The sequence below is a fragment of the Python bivittatus genome, unplaced genomic scaffold (genome assembly GCF_059951505.1).
Source record: "Python bivittatus isolate LINGU-HERP-01145 unplaced genomic scaffold, Pbiv_v1 ctg000070_np1212, whole genome shotgun sequence".
Lineage (NCBI taxonomy): Eukaryota > Metazoa > Chordata > Lepidosauria > Squamata > Pythonidae > Python > Python bivittatus.
The window spans coordinates 6,835,019-6,847,774 of NW_028277034.1; the positions used below are offsets into that span (position 1 = coordinate 6,835,019).

General features: G+C 37.4%; 1 protein-coding gene across 2 annotated transcripts in view; it reads left to right on the forward strand.

Annotated features, from left to right (window-relative positions):
* Positions 1-4,123, forward strand: part of FAT1 (FAT atypical cadherin 1) — a 120,652-nt gene extending 116,529 nt beyond the window's left edge. Inside the window, exons 27-28 of one of the 2 annotated variants that reach the window (XM_015888834.3) lie at positions 921-956; positions 2,456-4,123. In XM_015888834.3, the coding sequence (XP_015744320.2) occupies positions 921-956; positions 2,456-3,069 (650 nt within the window). In that variant the 3' untranslated portion in view covers positions 3,070-4,123. The remainder of the gene's footprint in view (positions 1-920; positions 957-2,455) is intronic. The other variant, XM_007432660.4, reaches the window with a different exon arrangement.
* Positions 4,124-12,756: the final 8,633 nt, after the last annotated feature.

Genomic DNA, 12,756 nt, shown 5'->3' on the forward strand with positions numbered 1-12,756 from the left:
GAGGATTCCACAGGCCACATTTAGCTTGAAATCTAATGCTTTTCTTTGATGCTGTAAAGTGTATTATTTATATATAATTGCTAAACTGGTATATAAAAATAACTGGTAATCCTGGTATTGGTCATAATAATGATGCAAGATCATTATGGGCATTAGAGCAAACTAAACAAGTGCGAGATTTATATTTCTCAAAAATTGCCTAGGGTGATCTCTTTATTGTTGTTATTTATTTATTGGGTTTATATCCCACCTTCCTATCTATTTGACAATCAAGCTAGCTTGCAACAGTAAACACACAAAATACAAGCTAAAATTAAGTTAATATCCAGGTGACATCAAAGATTAAAACAAATCAGTTAACAGCTAAAACCTTTACAAAAGAAAAGTGCTTTTACCAGTTTCCCAAATTTTGGGACAGTGGGAGCCAACTACCTTTCCCTAAGAGGTACGTTCCACAGTTTGGAGCCACATAGGTATTTTCCTGCATGCCAGATAGTTGTGCCTCTGGTAATGAGAGTATCTTCAGAAGGGTGTCCCCTGATGATTTGGCAGCTGTCAGGTTCATAATAAGCATTAACTTTCATTAGGATTGAAGGAGGCACTTAACTAATTTCATGCACCCAAAAGTTGGTTTTCTGAGACGCAGAGTCGCCTTTTGAAACTGAGGTTCCTTTTAGCAGTCCTTTTTTATAAGGCTGTCTGAGGAGGAACATCATCACCATCATCATCCAGGTACTAATCTAATGTTCCTTCATGGATCTCAGTCTTAGGCTACACAGTCCCATAACTATAATAGATAACAGTGAATGTGAATTTGTGTGCCATTATCATTGCCATCATGTAGGGTTTCAGGCCATTGCAGTTTTGGAACTAATTGACTGTACATATTTTCTCCCCCTCTTTTCCCCTGTCTTCTAAAGAGTCTTTTGCTGTTCCTGACCTGAGCAATTCAAGAGGTGACTTCTGCATGTAGATGTTCAATGATACTCACTTAAATGGTTCAGTTAATATTTAGCCACAGCACTAACTTGCCTTTAATTGGTTGCTTAGTGTGTGTTTGTGTTGTAATTCATGCACCTTATTGCAGTGCTGTAGTATACTCCTTTTTAGAATCTATCATGAAATGGAGAAGTGTTATTTGTTGTAACGCTGCATTTTTTTGTCGTCAAATTAGTTCACCTTTGTTTTCAGTATATTTTGTATTTGTTCTACAACACAAAGCAGTTTTGGAATTTTTGCATGGTTAGCTTAATATCTGTTTTGACATGTGAATGTCTGAATGCCTTTACTAATAGTCTTCTTTTAAAAAATAATCAGATATTCAATTGTATTTTTGTAGGTCTCTGTTAAAGAACTGATAGCCAGTAATTAGTGACAGTAACGTTAACCATTAAAAATTTTGAATGATTTTAAAAATCAGAGACCCTAAAATTTATTGGACCCAATCCAGACCAAAGATGAACTTGTTTCTGTGCTATTTGCATAATATACTCGTTCCTAAGTCTGTTTCATTCCATTTTTACATTAGTGTATGATTTTTTAAAAAAAAAATACGTGACAATATTTAAATCAACATATTTCCTATATAGCAGGGGTACATATCCCGAGGTCACATGCAGTCCTCGGCTGATTTTATTTTAAAACCATTTTACAAGCAAATTCAGATCTGTTAAAAGCCAAAAGAGCAAGAAAAGTAGTTCCTGAACTACCTACTTTGTTCTTACAATATGCAATTGTGTGTGTGTGTGCATACATACATACATACATGTATGTTGTCTCTCACACACACACACACACATTAACTTTCTGAGTTTTCTATTCCAAGTGAGGAAATTCAGTTTGAACAACTACTGCATATTTTAGACTAGAAAAGCAACTCAGGTCAGTTTGCCAAAAATTGATGGGAAAAAAATCCTTTGGTATCCCTATTTCAAAACCATTGAAGTCAGAAGTTCATTGCAAGTTTTCTACTTTCCATTAATTGTAATAGACAATTCCTGCAATTTTTACTGAGGAGGAAATTACCGCTAAACTCAGTGGGATTTATTTCTAAGTAAACATGAATCAGAATAATGGACTACAAGCATTACATGCAGAGAAAGTGTTTTTAGTAAGTGGTTGCCATGCATCAGGTAATTGGCAGAGGCATTCTTTTACACCAAGAATGGTTTTATGCCATTGTGTAGCAGGTCAACTACATCTTTTCACAACTTAGGGTGAGGTATGCTGAAATTATAACTAGTTCAGGCTTCAATAATAAGCTGCATGGCACATTGTGAACTTGTGGTTGTAACACTGAATGCCTTTGTTAACCATTGGAAGCAAATTGCTCCAATTATGCTCATTTTCTAATCACTGGTTGGCTGTGTTGCTCTTGCTGCACTGTTTTGGTTTTTCAGTCTTAACAGCGAATCAGGAACAAGATATTGAGTCCCTCTTTATTTTTGCTTTGTAGGCTATCACTGGGATACTTCTGATTGGATGCCAAATGTCCAACTGCCTGGCATACAGGAATATCCAAATTATGAAGTTGTTGAAGAGACGGCACCTCTGTACACAGATCCAAATTCGATTGATGCTGACTACTACCCTGGAGGCTATGACATTGAAAGTGACTTTCCGCCTCCACCAGATGATTTCCCTGTTCCTGATGACCTCCCACCATTGCCACCGGAATATAATGATCAGTTTGACTCAGTACAGCAATCCAGGGACATATCTGCTGTAGGTAGCTTAGGGTCTTCTGTTAGTAGTAGGCAAAGGTTCAATCTCAACCAGTATCTTCCCCATCACTATCCTTCAGACATTTCAGAACCTCAGAACACAATAAATGGAATCTCTAGTAATTACAGAGAAACTTTTGCTCCTTATACTGTAGGCTACAACAGAGACCCTGTAGACAACATGTCCATTTCTGTGTACGCTTCCACAGCTTCATGCTCTGATATGTCAGCATGCTGCGAAATGGAGTCTGAGGTTATGATGAGTGACTATGAAAGTGGGGACGACGGCCATTTTGAAGATGTGATCATTCCTCCACTTGATCCTCAGCAGCACACAGAAGTCTGATACTCTTCCTCAAAAAAAGTGCCTGGATGTTAATGAACTAAAAAAGAAAAAGGATTGTAGAGAAATCTTGGAGAGCTTTTTTCCCCCCTGGCAATGCTTGAGCGCTATTATTTCAGTAAACTAAACTGGCATGGCTGCAATGGAATATGCAGCTCATTTCAACATATTAACCAAATTTGCATTTCTTCCTCCTGCAGTTTCACTAATCACAGGTCTCCTGTTAGCTGTGCCATTCCCCAAAGTATTTTTTTTTTTTGTACTTACATTGTCTATGTTAGAAATACAGAAAAAACACATACCACTTTCTCATTTTAGCATGATAAATGTATTTATATCATTCAGAAACAAATCATTTTTCTTATATTTTTGTAAATTTTATGTACAGTTTTGATTTCAGTAATTTTAACTAGATTTTGTAGATAATTTTCAGGTTTGATTTCCACTGATTCTAGTGGTGTTCTGTGTGCCATTAAACCCTGGGCTTCATTATATTCAGGAATCACCATACAGTAAACCCTTGATTGAACAATTCTCTGTTTAGCAGACTTAAGATGCTAACGATATAATCTATCCATACACTTGTATAACTTCTATGTATCTACAATCCTAACCACTGTGCAGCTCTAAAATCAGATTCAGATTTTACAGACACAGTGCTGTGGCAGATACCTTCCCCTTATTCATTAAATCAAAGGTTTACTGTATTTAAATGTGTTCTCACAGAAATTCAGTATATCACTTACATATTTCAGTGTAATAACTCATGCATTTCCAACTGTACATAATTTCCAGTTGTAAAACATACCTGATATTTTCTGGGCAAGAAACATAGCAGTGTTTTACACAGGTTTCTGTACTCTGGAACGGTATACATTTTTTTTCTTTTCTTTTCCTGAAAAGTGTGTTGGGCCCACTGCATTCCTGTTTAGAACCAAAATCACGGCACAGTTTTTATAGTGTCTGTATATTTGTGATGCAACAGTCTTGTAAAGGTTTTTACTGAAATCTACCATTAGCCAGTCTTTCTTACAGATAATAAATTATTAATAAAATACTTTAGCTTTGTTTACTGTATCTATTTCACATGTTTTATAAGAGTGTAATGTTGCTTGGTGCAGTCCAACTAAAGAAAGCTTTAGTTGTGTGCAATCAATCCACTAGGTGGCAGTGGGAGCTTATTCAATTATTTTTAAACATCAAATATATCATTCTTGATCAATACAAATAGAAAGAATAGATAAGATACTTAGTAATGAGATATTTCATATATTGCCTATTACACGGCAGTGCTTTATCATAGTGTAAATGCACAGAATAGAATCGAAGAATCACATGTTATGTGGTAAATAATTATGTGTTTCGGCTTTGTGGTGTTGCCAGAAACTTCCATTAGGTTTTAGTTTACTTAGTGATAATGTTAGAAAATGAAGATATTTGGTTGTTCAAGTCTACAGAGTACATGATGTTTTTTTAATTCATATAAAGTGGGATGGAATATGTCTTCCATATGATGCTATAAACTATACCTTAAACTGGTTGGGCTAACTGTAGTGGGGAGATGAGGTCCTAGAGGTTATGGCAAGCCATAAAGGACTTTATAAAACCAGCATTTCAAATTGCACGCAGAAGCTTGCAAAACATGTGATGTGCACCTACCAACCCGGCACCATATTTTGCACCAACTGAATGTCCCAGGTGGTCTTTAAAGGTCCTGTGCAATAGCCTAAAAGAACTATACAGTACAGAGATACCATGTCTGACCTTGCCTTAATGTTAGAGCCACAAACCTCTTAAAAGTTTTGAAGTTTGTTCTGATGAATGAAGAAAAGCCTATTGAAATTAATAGGGTTAAGCAAGCTAATTATGTGTTGGCTTGAAGGACTGCCCCTCATATCTTCATGCAATCAATCTTGACAATCTGAAGTTTACATTGTGTAAGTGAGGAAACTTACCAGTGCACTTTTCCCAAACTTTGGATTTTCATAATGTTGATTTCCACCCTTGAATTGTTTACTCCAGTGAATGAGGAAATCCTCTTCTGCAAGCTGCATCAAAATAAATTTATCTCAGTGTAACTTCCCAGTTTATTCTGTCATTTATGTGCACCAAAGAAGAAAATAATTATATTTAGTTTTATCTATTATATCTTAAGAGCATTTCAGGTTTAGCATAGGAATATGTTTTCTAAAGATACAACAGTATAAGAACGTCTTTTCAATGAGATTTGGTATCACTGGAAAGGTTTCATGATCAGCCTTGGAGAAGTGCTGCTTTGCACCAGTCAATTTTAGCTCTTCTGAGAGCAACTAAACCTAGTAAAGGAATCCTGTGAGGTCAATGAATTTGGCAAGTGCTAGCAAATTAGAAAATTTGCAAGGAAGAATTTGCAGTAAGGTTTGCTATTCAAAAATTAAATATACATAACATCAATTTATAACAGGATCATGAATGTTTTCTTGATTCTATAAAGGTTTGTAGTTATATCAAAAGAAGGTATCCATTAAAATGTTGTTACTACAATATGGCATAACACAATTTCCACTTTGAGGAGCTGCTTTACAGTTAGTGCCACACCACATGGAGAAAATTGCCTACTTAAACCGTCTGTCAGTGTTTTTCAACCTCAGTTATGTGGACTCCAATTCCCAGAATTCCCCAGCCAGCATTGAAAAGTAAAAATGATAAAGAACCAAGGCAGGAAAGGAAAAACGAAAGAAAGGATTAATACTAGACCAAAATGTGTTTTCCATTTTCCCATTTTTCTTCTTCTGTGAAAGACTTCTATTTTTCCTGTAATTCTCAAGGTATTTTATATCTTTAGAACTTTTTTGACAATTTTTAACTTAATATAGCAGAGCATGTTCTTACTGTTGCATAACAGCATTTTCCTATTTACCTGCAGTATACATGGTTGCCCTTAATTCCTGATCTGAAACAGCCCCTAGGAGGAGTTCATTTATAGTCTCTGCAATTAAATTGAACTATGGAAAGCCAAAGAGGCTCCAGATTATTGGGTGACTATAAAATAGGGACCACTACAAAATTATTTAAAATCAAGAACCCCCATAAGATTTTCCTAAATAGAAGCAATTTGTTGTGAAACTGAGCAAGGATTTTCTTGCAAACACGTAAGCCATTTTTGGCTCATTGCTAATGAATGCTGCTTCTCCCTAGATTGTAGAAGCTTTGATGAAAAGAAAATCAAAAGTACAGGGGAGTGGGGATGTTGTTACCCATAAGCAAATAATTGGTTTTTCATAGCACAATCCCAGAATGCATCAGGATTCTTAGGGAGAGGTGGGTTTTTGTTTTTTGTTTTGTTTTTTCCTGACCTGTTATGGTGGAGGCTAGCATGTTATGGTTGAGGCTAGGACAGAAACTAATTTTTTTAAACCATAACATGCTAAATTTTATTTAATTTAAATGTAATTAAATTAAAAGATGTTTAATGTATGCCCAGTGAAATGCAGCCATTGGTTTAAACTTCTCCCTTTTTCTCACATTAATAATTACATTTTTAGAAGGTCTCTGGGGAGTTGCATCTGGACTTTTGGTACAATCCTGGAACCTCAGATTTACACCTTTGTGGAGTCCTTGGGGTTCTCTGAGCTTGGTTCTTTTCTTGCAAACGTTTCATTAACCAGCTAGGTAACATCTTCAGTGCTAAAATGAGATGGGGTTTGCTCTCTCTTTATCTGCTGTGGCCTGCTTTGCCAGTGCTGGTGGGGGTGGGGGTTCTGTTTTGCTCATGAACTACCAGAACTACCCATCCCATTTTAGCACTGAAGATGTTACCTAGCCGGGTAATGAAATGTTTGCAAGAAAAGAACCAAGCTCAGAGAATCCCAAGGACTCCACAGTTCAACCCTGAGGTACACATATTTGCTTCCATTGTTACACCTTTGTCTTGCACGAAAAATACAGGTGGCCATGTATATATTGTGAGAGTGAGCACATGTAGCCAGCTTTTTCATGCTATGTTATTTTAATAAATCACAAACACTTTCTCCATAAGGGGAGTAGGCTTTTCTGTAGCAGAAGCTCACTTTTGGATCCAGCATTATGTGTTACTAATTGCTGGATCAAGCAGTCTGACAAACTCTTATGTTCATTTTTCAAAAGAAGCAAATAAATTATAGGCAACCATCTAGGATGCAAAGGGACCAAATGATGACCCAAGTATCAGGATGTCATGCAAATGATGCAACTTATGGGTTTACATCAGATGTCAAAACAGACACCTGTGTGAAAAATTGGACTAGGACTGCTGAAACAACAAAACTCACTAAGGTGGTAGTAGAAATGCATAGTTCTATTCTACATTGCTCCAGAAAAGTCAGATTATATAGAATAAATTATGACGTTTTTTCTCAGCATACGTAGCTTTTTTATCTCTTATTCCCAATTTTTATTTATTTATTTAGTGCAGTTTTCTCCAAAGTCAATGTTGACCCCCAAAGGTTGATGGGACTATCCAAGGGGTTGTTGTTATTTGTAGTACTATTAAAGTAGTATTTATTAAATTATTTTCATATAATAAATGTTTGGGGTCAATGAACAATCTAAAACAACATGAAGGGGTCAACAAACTGAAGAATTTGGAGACCCCTGATTTGGTGACTTCGAGTCAGTGTTAACTCCTGGCAACTGCCTAGACTAGTCCCTGCACTTGGCAAGATATCAGAAGTGGTTTGCCATTGCCTGCTTCCAAGGGCTGAGAGAAAATGACTAGTCACCCAGCTAGATTTGTGCCTAAGGCAGGACTAGAACTCAGTCTCCTGGTTTCTAGCCTGATGCCTTAACCATTACACCAAGGTGGCGCTCTATTTCCCATCAGGTGTACAATAATAGAATTCTGTTTTTCTGCTTCTCTTTGAAAATCTCTTCCCTTTAAAACCCTTTTCTTTATTAGATTTACAGAAACCAGCAGTCTCTTTGCACATTAAATGGTGACTCTATCTGAAAGATCTAAATAGCAAAGCCATATAGTCTCTCTCCCTCCCTCCCTCCCTTCATTTCCTCAGGATAGCCCCAGTGAAGCTGCCTCCTCCCGCTCCCCTTCCTCCTCTTCCTCAGCCTGCCACTTTGCTTGGGGGAGGTGGAACCAAGGGAGCTGTGGTCCATGAGGAAAACTGCACCCCTGCTCCATATTCTGGCATGTCCCCAAGGGCCCTCTCCTTTAAGGGGGGAAGAGGGTTCACCCCCAGCCAGCCCTACCTTGCCAACAGGCATCTGAGTCTCTCATCCTTCCCTTACCACCAACTGCCGTTAAGAGATTTCAAATTTATGCCTCAGTTCCAAAGCAGCCAATCACCACTTGCCTGTCAAGCCTTGCCGCCAGCCGATTGGGCGCAGGGGATAGAGGGAGGCAGGAATGAGGTCAAGAATACGCCTATGACGATCACGTGACCTGCCCTGACTGCTGCAGTGCAGTGCTGAAGCAGTTACCAATTTCCCAAATTTCAATCCTATGGGAGTCATGGGTCCTTACATTTTGTAAGTTACCCCATTTGAGGTACCTTTGCTGGGAAATTGTTGCTCTCCCACAGACCATTTCACCCAGTTAAAGGTTACAGACAGGAGAGTTTTAGTAATGTATAGATTTTCAGACATTCTGTGAAGCTTTTAGCTTATCTTTGCTAATAGTTTTAGGTTGTCATTCATTCCCTGTGGATAAAAGTAAATGGATATTTGTTTAGGCTTTTATTTCTGACAGGGCTTGTATACCTTCAAAAATCAATGGATATGCAGACATTTATTCACGTTTAAGATGTCACCATTACAATGTATAAAAAACATCAATCCTTTTGTGACGTCTCAGTCATCTTAGGCCTTTCAGAAAAATTAAGTATTTAACAATTTCTGGAAGGCCAATAGTGATGGCGAATCTGATATCGACCCCAAAAAACAGCAGTGCTAACTGAAAACATGAAAGGTGCCAGGAATACTTACTCATTAAAATATATGCAATATGAATATCTTTTCAAAACACTGATACCAATAGAAGAGAATATGTGTAGCTCAGGGCTCTCTGAGCTTGGTTTTCTTGCAGACGTTTCATTACCCGTCTAGGTAACATCTTCAGTGCTAGAATGGAGTGGGGTTTGCTCTCTGTTTATATACAGTGGCTTGCCCTGCCAGTGTTGGTGGGGGTGGGAGTTTTGTTTTATTTTCTCCCCTTCTGGTAGTTCCTTGATTAGGGCATTGCTTACTGCTTGATTGTATGTCTGGTGATAATCTTGGTGTTAATCTCTGCTTATCTGGGTGATGATTCCTGGTGAGATGTTCTGCTCTTTTGTTTTCCTTTTTATTGTCTCTTTTGAATAGTATGTAGATGTTGTTTATCTCTATGTGCCTGTTGATGCCTTGTCTGAGTACCAAGCTTCCAGGAATTCCCTTGCATTTTTTGGATTTAGCTTGGTTTAAGATGCTGACAGTTTTCCCAGTTGAAACTATGGTTAAGTCTGTCCATGTGTTGTGAGATTAAGGAGTTTTCATCGTGTCTTCTGACTGCTAGTTGGTATTCATGGGTGCGCTCTGCTAGCCTTCTGCCTGTCTGTCCTACATAGTGGTTGTTATAGTCCTTATACTATATGTTGTAGATGACTCCTGTTTTTTCTTCTTGGGCTACTGGTCTTTTGGTTTACTTAAGATGTTTTGGAGGGCTTTAGTTGGTTTGTGTGCTACGGAGATGCCATGTGGTTGTAATAGTCTGTTGGTAGTTTCTGAGACGTTCCTGATGTATGGCAGTGTTATCCTTTTCAGAGGTTGTGTTGGTTCTGTTGTAAGTAGGTTGAGTGGTCAGGCAGACTGATAAACTAAATATACTGAGTGTCAGAGTGGCCAGTCCTATAAATAATAGTCTAATGGTAGTTAAAATGCAGTGATTAAAACCCTCTTTAAGTAAGCATAAACAATTTTATGAGCTAGCGTGTGAACAGACTGCTGTTAAACAGAACAATCTGCTTTAGTGCTGCTAATTTTATGTCTTAGAAGCAACATAAAGTCTGCTGGCTGAATATCTTAAGAATCTGTCTGATTCTTTCAATAATGCTGAGCATAAATTAGCATATTTACATGGGTTTGGTTTAAGAAGTCTCTTGTCTTAGGTTGCTTTGCTATAAATATATTCAATGCATATGTATGCATATTATTTCTAGATTTATCTCTAATGATAATCCACTTTCTAAAAATTGCAGGTAAAGCAGATGACAGACAATCAAGTCCAAATACCAGTTTGCTGTAAATGCCTCATCCCAACAGCTTTCTTTGGAAAAAATATTGTATAAACAGCTGTTTGCTAGCCATATTATTGCCAGTTCAGGTTGTTTTTGTTTTTTTGTTTTTGAGAAATGTCTTCTGAATGTTGGATATATTGGTTTGTGGGAAAGGCAAATGGTGATTTTTCCTGTTGGCAATAAAATGACTGGCTGGGGAATTCTGGGAGCTGAAGTTCTTAAAGGTGCCAAGGTTGAGAAACACTGCTTTAGATCACCCTGCAGTACCAGCATATGCCACCTTAAACATGCCTAGTTCTTAATGTTGCTTTGGCCCATTTTGCCTTCTAGAGGGGCCAGGAGTTCTTGAGCGTTTTCTCTTTCAACCTGTCTTGTCTGTCTACAATAAGATCATGGGGCTTTCAGCTCTTATGTACGTAAGTGCATGTGCTTACATATGTGGGTATTCTGAGTTCCAAGTAGCCAATCTTGTTTTTACTATAATACCCAAACATAAACTTGGGTGGTGGGTGCTAATGAAACAGAGCTACAGTAGGCCACTAAGAAATAAGAGGGCAGTATCAGCAATATTTAGGATATCAGTTAATCAGTAAATAAATAAGTTCTTTGAAAAATCAGAGTCAAACTCACCTCCAAGAAAAGCAGCCCAGTAATAACTGAGCATCCTCAATACTTATAGAATATTGAGTGTCACATAGAAAAGCAAAATGGGTGATAGAGAGTGGTCCCTTTTAGGAGAGTAAGCAATTATACCTCATACATGGAGAAGCCCTAAACAATATACAGTAGGTGATTAATATCACTGCAAGTTAGGAATTGCTGAACTGTTTTGAGTTTAACTTCAGATAGCCTGAAGGCAAGACACTGAAGAGGTTTATTCACCAGCCTGCATTCCAATTGGTTTGACACCTACAGTATCCATTCATGCATGGATATTGAGAAAGAGCACCTCAAATGACTACTGAGAGATGCCTCAAATGAGTATCCTGTTCTTGATCTTCTCAGGGTCTTAAAAAATCTAAAGGGAATAAAATTCTCTCCATGATCAAAATATGGTAGGGGTGCATAACCTTTCTGGCGCTACAGTCACATTTGACAGTATTAGTTAGTATCATTGTTACTCTCACAGAACAGATTCCATGGGTGGGCTGGCTTTTGCACAGTGACTACTAAGGTGGGTGTGGACTTACAGAAAATATATGTATCAAAAAGTGAGATTGTTCCTTCAAACCTTTAAAACCTTCTCTAGCACAAACTCGAGTCTCTGATACAGCTATTCTACTGCCAAAGGTAGGCTTTGTTTATGCTGGTGACATGTTTGCCTTAAAAAAAGATACCTGTATTTAGAAGGAAAGGTAATGAATCCTGTGTTGATTGCCTGAATACTCATTCATTAAAGTGCATGTAAACTGGTGTTCTGGAAGGCAAGCAGTTATCACACAGAAACAAAATGCAGGTGGAGATTTGATCCATCTTTCCAAATGAAATGGGAGAACTACATATCTTAATGAACCACTTAATTACATCATTGCTGAAATCCAGATTTTTTTTATTCATTCATTCATTCATTCATTCATTCATTCATTCATTCATTCATTCATTCATTCAATTTATATAGCCGCCCATCTCAGACCACTGAGACTGGGCAGCGAACAACAATAAAAACAATCAACACTTAAAACAGTACAAAAAATTAAATATAAATACAGCCAAGAGATCTTTAAAAACTGTCGGTATCAGCACAACCATGAAACGGGGCCCTTCGCGCACTAAATTAGCATATACCAGTACACAGAGACAGCAACAGGCATTGTACATACTTTTAAATTAAATTATTGCAGATTGTCAAAGTAATACAGAATGATCATCCACATTTCAATTCAATTTTCAAGGAACACAATTTGATTGATGATACATAAGAAGGTAAGTTTTCTGGAATGTTATTGATGTAAGTGGTTTTATGTTGTATGAGCTACAGCCACACTGCATTATATCCTTCTAAGTGTGCAAATAGTATATGAATATACTTTTAGTTAATAAGCTGAGACTTATAAACTAAAAAGGTGAAAACTATAAAGGAAAAGGCATACAGGAGGAAAAAAAAGCAGTTTAGTTGGCTAACATGAGGACAAGGCAGTAACTGCTTAGGGATCTGCAACTATTTGGGACAATTTTGTCCAGAAAACCTCAAACTGCTTCTGGTTTGGAGGATTTACTCCACTCAGTTCCCTCTCCCCTCATCCCTCAAAACTCAAAACAGTCTAAAATGGAGTGGAATTATTTCAAAATGGAACCGTTCTCTAGAATGATTTCTGGACCAAGAAATTTTGCACTTCCCTAAATCTATGCTCTTGACATTTCTGGGTTTTATTTATTTATTTTATTACATTCTTTAGAGCTGTATCAGGTGCCATGCTGTGCCTTGATGAAAGTGATGACATTCCACTCT